Source organism: Leptopilina heterotoma, unplaced genomic scaffold (genome assembly GCF_015476425.1).
Source record: "Leptopilina heterotoma isolate Lh14 unplaced genomic scaffold, ASM1547642v1 Lhet_70, whole genome shotgun sequence".
Taxonomy (NCBI): domain Eukaryota; kingdom Metazoa; phylum Arthropoda; class Insecta; order Hymenoptera; family Figitidae; genus Leptopilina; species Leptopilina heterotoma.
Window position 1 is genome coordinate 1327727 of NW_025111162.1, and position 8152 is coordinate 1335878.

The window sequence follows — 8152 nt, forward strand, 5'->3', positions numbered from 1 at the left end:
AATTTGCTTGGTTTAAGTCAACATTAACTTAAACCAAGCAAATTTTTCGAATTTTTGACGATTCGACGTTTTGAGCATTCGACCATTTGACGATTCGACGTTTTTAGCATTCGACCATTTGAGCATTCGACCTTTTGAGCATTCGACCATTTGACGATTCGATGTTTTTAGCATTCGACCATTTGAAGATTCGACGTTTTTAGCATTCGACCAAATGACGATTCGACGTTTTGAACATTCGACCATTTGAGAATTCGATGTTTTTAGCATTCGACCATTTGACGATTCGACGTTTTGAACATTCGACTATTTGAGAATTCGATGTTTTTAGCATTCGACCATTTGAGCATTCGACCTTTTGAGCATTCGACCATTTGAGCATTCGACGTATTGAGCATTCGACCATTTGACGATTCGACGTTTTTAGCATTCGACCAAATGACGATTCGACGTTTTGAACATTCGATCAATTGATGAGTCGATGTTTTGAACATTCGACGTTTTGACTATTCGATGTTTCTAGCATTCGACCAGTTAACGATTCGACTACTTGGTATTCGACCATTTGAACATTCGACCACTTGGCGTTTAGGGGAAAATCATGCGTCTCGTATTCTGCTCACATGGGATCGCACCCTAAGAAATAAGTATCGACTATGAATACCGCCCATCGAATCAAATCGCGGATCTTACGCCTGCGCGTAAATAACGTAACTCCGCACGTAACAAAATCCTGTAAGTCTTGTAAATTCTGTAAATCATGAAATCAGCTGTTCAATTAAAGTTCCAAAGTAATGTTTTTGATTTTTGATCTAGATTTTTTATTAAAATTAAACGATTCTTTACAATTAGTTTTTAATTGTATCATAAGATGAAATTTCAATCGACAAAATAGTAATGGCTAATTCTATTTTTGATGCACTGACAGGTAAGAAATCTATAGAGAAATTTCTTTTAACAATTGAGGTTATGCACTAAAATCAATTAGTAATTAAAATTGTCTCAAATGTTAGAAATTTATTTTTTAAACAATTCAATAACAATAATGTATATTTATTAAAGGTGTTTGCCTGGATAATTCTACAGTACAATCTTTACTTGAATCTCAAACTCTTATCACTCAAGTTGAACAATCAGGTATTTTATTTTGTCATCTTCATTATTATATTCTGGTGAAAAATAAATTATTTGTTTACTCTCTATTAGCGATAGATCAGGATGAGGAGGATATATTTCAGTGTGGCAAGTGTAAAAGTCAATTTACTTCATTGCAATTGTTTATATTACATAAACAGGAACATTTCAAAGTACAAGAACAATCAGTAGATATTAGTCAATATTTAGTAACTAATACTTCTCAAATTGTATCTACGGATGAAACGTGCTCCGATGGAACGCAATATCACACACAGGAGACTTTTGATCAAACGGATCAACTTGACGAGCCAATTATTCTCGAAGGCAACGATATGTTGTTTAGGTATAAGTATACAATTTTATTTTACCACTGCAATCTTTTACAAGTAAATAATTGTGATGAACTTATTTTCCAGTATGGACCAGGAGGGTTCGAGTTATTTGCCTTCTGATCCTGGTTTTAATGTTCCGATTATTTTAAGTACCGAGAGTATTGATTCATTTGGAAATCCGTCACTTAATTCTGATGCAGAGTCTATAAGTGTGAAAGTCCATAATATACAACCATTGGAGGATAAGAATTGTCAAAATGAAGATTTTACAAGTTCAAATCTTTATCATAATTTTACAGAGGAAATTCCCATTACAGATACTGATGATAAGGAGAAAAAACCTTCTGTTGAGCAAGAAAATCAACCAACACAAAATCTAAAGGTATATTTATTGTCAGGGAAAAGTCAGGGATTTTTATTAAAAGTACTGGAAAAAATTTAATTTTTAGAACTCATAAGAAAATTCAGAATTTTTGTGTCTTGTTTGTTTGCCTCATAAACTATGAAATTATCACGAATTCCAAAAAAAACTTTCAATTTTTTCTATTTCTGTCAATAATTTCTTTTTAAATAACTTAAATCCTGAAGAACTATCATAAAATTCTGTGGAAAAAAGGCATAACAGCATAACTGCATTTGTCATGATTTCAAGATAAATTAATTTTAATGTTCTCTCACTTCTGTCAATTCAGAAAATCAACAGATTTGTTCGGTCTTTTGCATTTAGTATTATTATTTAATATATTTTCAAAATTCATTTATAACATTTAATAAAACACACGATTTGATATAAATTTTGATTTTTTCATCGGAATCATGAGTTTTATTGCACTTATGCGATTATGCAAGTTCAGTTTGCATATGAGTCCAACTTCAGACACTTTTAAAGTCACAATTTATTTTGGTTTGATTTGTCATAATAATAAGATTTGTTCACACAAACACAAATTAAACTATTAATTCGTTAGAAAAAATTATAAGAATTTATTTAGTTATAAAATTTATTTTTTTATAAAATGTTTTTAATTTATTTAAACGAGAAAAGAGTTATTTTACTGTTCAACTTGAAGAATTTTTCAATTTATTTTTTGAAATACTTTCCAAAATTTTTTAGAATAGAAATACCCTTAAAAATAAGTACATAATTAAATGCACAATTTATGTTATAAAAAATTTGTTCCAGTTTTATTAAAATAAATATATTTAATTTAAAGTACGAAAAATGTATTTCACTAAAAACATTTTATTACAAAATTCTTATTGTTTTTATTCTTAAAGGTTATTTTCATTTTTAATTATGTCAATTGTTTTTTAAACTGAATGCAGTTATGTTATTATGCTGGTCTCCTTTTGTCAAAAATGCAATTATGCGATTATTTTTTCCATTATTTTCTACATTAATAATAACCATTTTAATGATTTTTCAGCTATTGAACTTTGAAGAGCAATATTAAATATATACAAATCTGATGTTATCTCAAATTTGATAAAAATGTCAGTTATGCTGTTATGCATTTCTTCCACAGAATTATTACTGTGCGATTCCATGGGAGATTTTAGTTTTTTCGGAGTAAGTAAACCAATTGCAATGAAACTTAGGAATTTCAATCTACACATAAAAAGAAACATTTTCACCAAATATTACGTCAAAATATTCAGTAGTTTTTGAGATGTCAAAATTTTGGAAAAATTTTGAAATCGTTATATCTTCTTTCCATCTTAACCAAATCACTTAATTCTTTTTGGAAAAAATTCAGCATAAAAAAACGAAAACATTTTTTATATTATGTTTATAAAAAATTTTTATAAACAAAAAAGTTATTAAATAATAATTGAATAACTTTTGCACGACTAAACGAAATTGAATGAGGCAAACACTAAACAAATCTTCACTGTGGTTTTTTTAAGGTTCCGAAAAAAACATGGTACATCACGAAACATTTCTATACAATATTTTAATATTTTTGTTCACTTTTAAGCGTAAACATTAGAAGTTTCTGCTACTTTACGTGCAAATTCAGATGCGCGCGCAGACCTCTCTTTCTAATCATCTACGAATTTCCGGTTTCAGAGAGAGAGGTCTGCGCGCGCATCTGAATTTGCACGTAAAGTAGCAGAAACTTCTAATGTTTACGCTTAAAAGTGAACAAAAATATTAAAATATTGTATAGAAATGTTTCGTGATGTACCATGTTTTTTTCGGAACCTTAAAAAAACCACAGTGAAGATTTGTTTAGTGTTTGCCTCATTCAATTTCGTTTAGTCGTGCAAAAGTTATTCAATTATTATTTAATAACTTTTTTGTTTATAAAAATTTTATATAAACATAATATAAAAAATGTTTTCGTTTTTTTATGCTGAATTTTTTCCAAAAAGAATTAAGTGATTTGGTTAAGATGGAAAGAAGATATAACGATTTCAAAATTTTTCCAAAATTTTGACATCTCAAAAACTACTGAATATTTTGACGTAATATTTGGTGAAAATGTTTCTTTTTATGTGTAGATTGAAATTCCTAAGTTTCATTGCAATTGGTTTACTTACTCCGAAAAAACTAAAATCTCCCATGGAATCGCACTACTTACAAAAATAAATAATTTTACACGGAAAAAAATGTTTACCTGGAACAGCGATAAGTTTCTCTAAAATAGCGAAAGTCTTAACTGAAACAACTAAAAATTTGGCTAACCTAGCGAAATTTATAGCTGTTCCAGGTGAATATTTTTTTCTGTGTACTTAAATATTTAAAACTTATTTAAATTTTAAGAGTTGCGTTTATAATTTTCATAAATAGATGAACTTCAAAAGGTTTTAATTTGGAATTAGTTAAATTTAGTTAAATTTTTAAATATATATTTAATTGATTATTAAAAATAATGGATTTGTAGAAGAATTTTATTTAAAAACACTAAAAAAATTGAATTTTGGAGAAGTTACAAATGATTGCAAAAATTCAATTATTTTCAAAAAAATGATTATTTACAAACATTCTTCCCAGAAATTCAATTATGTTCAAAAATTTAACAAAATTGTCGTCAAAATTTCAATTATCTATATATACATAGTAAAATTCTTCTCCGAAATTAAATTTTTTAATAAAATTCATGGCAAAATTTCAATTATTTTCAATTTCCTTAATTCAATGATTTTCAATGTATACAATTTAATTAAATTTTCCAAAATAATTCAATTATTTAACCCTCTGCTGATGCTAACTTATCCCCACTCTATTGTCAAAGAACGTAAATCCCATAGTCCCCACCAGGCGCCCAGAATGACGATTTTTGACGATAACGGTCGTTAGCATCAGCAGAGAGTTAAAAAAAAATTTGGTAAAATTCTACGCAAACATTAAATTATTTTCGTAAATAATAAAAATTTCACAGGAATTCTATTATTTACAAATTTTATATAATTTATTTCGCAATAATTCAATTATTTTCATTATAATAATACATTTTTTATATAGCGATTCAATTATTTTTATTTATAATAACATTTTTTTTGTTATTCTTTTAACATTCTTTTAACATTTTTTCAACATTCTTTTAACATAAAATAATGATTTTATTACTCGGTCATCTTTAATTATCATAAAAAATGAAGAAATTGATCAATTTGTTTTATATTTATATTTATTATTATTATTATTATTATTACTATTATTAATTATAATTATTTATTATTCCTATAAGTTATTGAATTGCAAAAAGTTTGAATTTGAAATTTTTGAAAATCCTATTTCCTATGAAAAAATAATAATGATTAAATATTTATTTAAAAAAAGATGTTATTGATGTTACAGTATAATTTTACAATTAAAGAAATTCGTAAATAAATGTAATAGAACATATCTTTGAGTACCTATCTAATAATTTTTAGAGTGAATCAGTATATTTTTTAGGATCAGGGAAAAAGTCAACATTTTGTTTGAAAATCAGGAAAAATCAGGGAAAAACAAAATTAAATTTTTGTGTCAATCCTGATTGTAATTGAGGGCCTGGAACGGATAACTGCCTGCAACGCATGGTCTAAAGGAACTATACCAGTCAGACATCAGTGAGAGGCCTAGAGGCGCTCACTATTGTCTGACTGGTATAGTCCCTTTCGACCATGCGTTGCAGGCAGTTATCTGTTCCAAGCCCTCAATTATTTTTAGGAGTTTTGTTTAAATTGTATTTTAACTTAAATATTTGTCTTTTACAGTACAAATGCGATTTTTGTGAAAAGCAATTTTCAAAAAAATTTTACTGGCAACAACATGAACGTTCACATACAGGGGAAAAACCATATCAATGCGTAGTTTGTGGTCGTTCATTTGCACAGAAATCTAATGTTAAGAAACACATGTCTTCGCACAAAGTGTGGCCCGGCACGGCTATTCATTCCCTTCCACCTGAAGTAAAAATCCATTTTTAGATTAATTATTACAATTATGATTATTAAGTTTTTTTCTTTTCTTAAACAATTTTTATAAATTTTGTTTCCAGGCTCCAACAGACGGAAGTATTGACAAGACCTATCATTGTCAATTTTGCAAAGAAATATTCGATTCGTACAAAGCGTTAAAGGCGCATTTAATAATTTCTCATTTGACTCTAAAAGTATATAAATGCGTTCAGCTTGGATGTAGTTTAATGTTCCAAGAGTTAGATGATTTTTTAGAGCACACACGCAGTCATAAACGTTCTGAATATCGTTGTCATGTGTGCGGTAAAGTTTTTAATACACTCTCTGATTTGGGTAGTCATCAATACAGTCACACCGTCCGTAAGCAAAAAACAACAGAAAAATATTATTGTTGTTCAATTTGTAAATCGTCATTTTCCAATTTGGAGTCATTGAATCATCATATGGAGACAACAACGCACGATTACGCTTGTCCACATTGTGGAAAAAGTTTTTATGTCGAGAGATTTTTGAGACGTCATTTAAAAACACACGCCGCGCAATCACGTTTCATTTGTGAGGACTGTGGAAAGGCTTTCAAGACTGAACAATATCTTACGAATCATAAATTGATTCATAATGATGAGACACCGTTTATTTGTTCAGTGAGTAGGGTAAACCAGACAGTAGTCGGCCACCGGCTCAAAAACCTTTAAAAATAATATTTTTTTCGATTACAAATGTATAGGGTCATTAACAATAATACTACAAACGTTTAGCAAAAAAAATTTTTTTTTATCTCATATGGATTTGTAGTTATTTAAAATTTAGAGGTGTCCGACTACTGTCTAGTTTACCCTATATGGAATAAGATTTTTTTTCTTTTGCTTTATTCTTTATTCAAGAATTGAAAATTATAAATTTAAAAAATTCATTTTTTTCAGTATTGTCCATCGAAATTTAAGAGGAAAGATCGACTTCGTCGTCATATGTTAATACACGATTTAACAAAAAGATTAAAGTGTCCATATCGAAATTATGTTGGTTGCATGAGGGAATTTTCTCGTCCCGATAAATTAAAAAGGCACATACTTACGCACAGCGATATTAAAACATTCAGATGCAATCTTTGTTCGAAAAATTTCCACAGGCCACAGGCACATAAACATCAAGAACTCTATAAGCATTGTTTAAAATGTGAAGTCTGCTCGTTGGTAAGTTTTTATAGAAATTTCAAAACAATCGGATACTTTTTTACTATCTTCTCATGAATTCAATTATTTTAAAAAATTTTAATAATACTCTTTGCATGAATTAAATTATTTTCATAAATAATTAAATTCAATTTCAGGAATTTCGAACATCCGATCAGCTAATTAATCACAGTTGTGAGCCAATAATAGAAGAAAATTCAAAAGCAGCAATGAAGATTGTTAAAAATACAAAAACGCGAAAAACAATTTCTAAAAGAAAATCCAATTCTAAAATTGCACACAATAAAAATAAAAATCAAAAGTTAGACGATTTAGAAGAAATAGATAATTGTGATGAAAACATAATGAATGATTTTGTTGAAATTAATAATGAAATATTAATAGACGAATCTTCCTGTAATTCATTTGAAAAAGAAATGGAATTAACGCACGAGGATTCAGATTCCGAATTTATAGCGTATTTAAAAATGTCCGTGAGAGAGGAACTTGATACAAATAATTCTCACGAGGAAAACAAATAGAAGACTTCTTTAAGTATAAATATATTTTCTTTTTTTTTAATCATTTAAATAATAAATAATTTCTAAAGAGTAGATTTTAAAAGCAATTTATAATGAAGTAGAATTTAAATTTGTAAAGAATAGAGTTTTAAATTTATTTGTAAAAGAGTAGAATTTCATTATATATATAAAAAATTTATTAGTGTGTGCAATGGGATCATTCGCTAATTGTAAGTGCAAATTTAATGCATTTTATAATAGCAAATACGGTAAATGTAGTTTACATATCTGTGATAACTGTATTATAAAATATTACAAATGTAAGTAACTTATAATTATTTCAGATTGTTTTATTCTATAAAAAAAAATTTATCTCTTTAAAATTTAGTGAATTTCGCTTTATATTAAGGATACTTATAACAGCATAATTCTTATAATTCTATATATAGGATTTATTTCAAAGGTTTTATGTATGTACTTTATTAAACTTCATCGCATCACTTTCAATTAATATATGTGACCTGGTCTATGAAAAGGGACCTTACGTGACAAAAAATTTTTTTTTACTTTTTTGTTGATT

The 8152-nt window shown here is 27.7% G+C and overlaps 1 protein-coding gene across 2 annotated transcripts; it reads left to right on the forward strand.

The window, feature by feature from the left end:
• The first annotated feature begins 738 nt into the window (after positions 1-738).
• On the forward strand, positions 739-7910 carry LOC122510551 (zinc finger protein 341-like). 2 transcript variants are annotated; one of them, XM_043625303.1, is made up of 8 exons: positions 740-928; positions 1063-1137; positions 1207-1480; positions 1554-1851; positions 5676-5870; positions 5960-6523; positions 6803-7072; positions 7210-7910. In XM_043625303.1, the coding sequence occupies exons 1-8, from the start codon at positions 898-900 to the stop codon at positions 7591-7593; spliced, it is 2091 nt and encodes a 696-aa protein (XP_043481238.1). In that variant the 5' UTR covers positions 740-897; the 3' UTR covers positions 7594-7910. The 2 variants fall into 2 exon arrangements, with proteins under 2 accessions (XP_043481236.1, XP_043481238.1); XM_043625301.1 differs by having other exon boundaries at positions 739-928; positions 1063-1480.
• The last annotated feature ends 242 nt before the right edge of the window (positions 7911-8152 follow it).

Excerpts from the sequence above, each read along its gene's own strand:
- LOC122510551 (XM_043625301.1), top strand. The coding sequence starts at position 898 with ATGGCTAATTCTATTTTTGATGCACTGACAG. Across the intron at positions 5,871-5,959 it reads TTCATTCCCTTCCACCTGAA|GCTCCAACAGACGGAAGTAT; the intron begins GTAAAAATCCAT and ends TTTTGTTTCCAG. Across the intron at positions 7,073-7,209 it reads AATGTGAAGTCTGCTCGTTG|GAATTTCGAACATCCGATCA; the intron begins GTAAGTTTTTAT and ends ATTCAATTTCAG.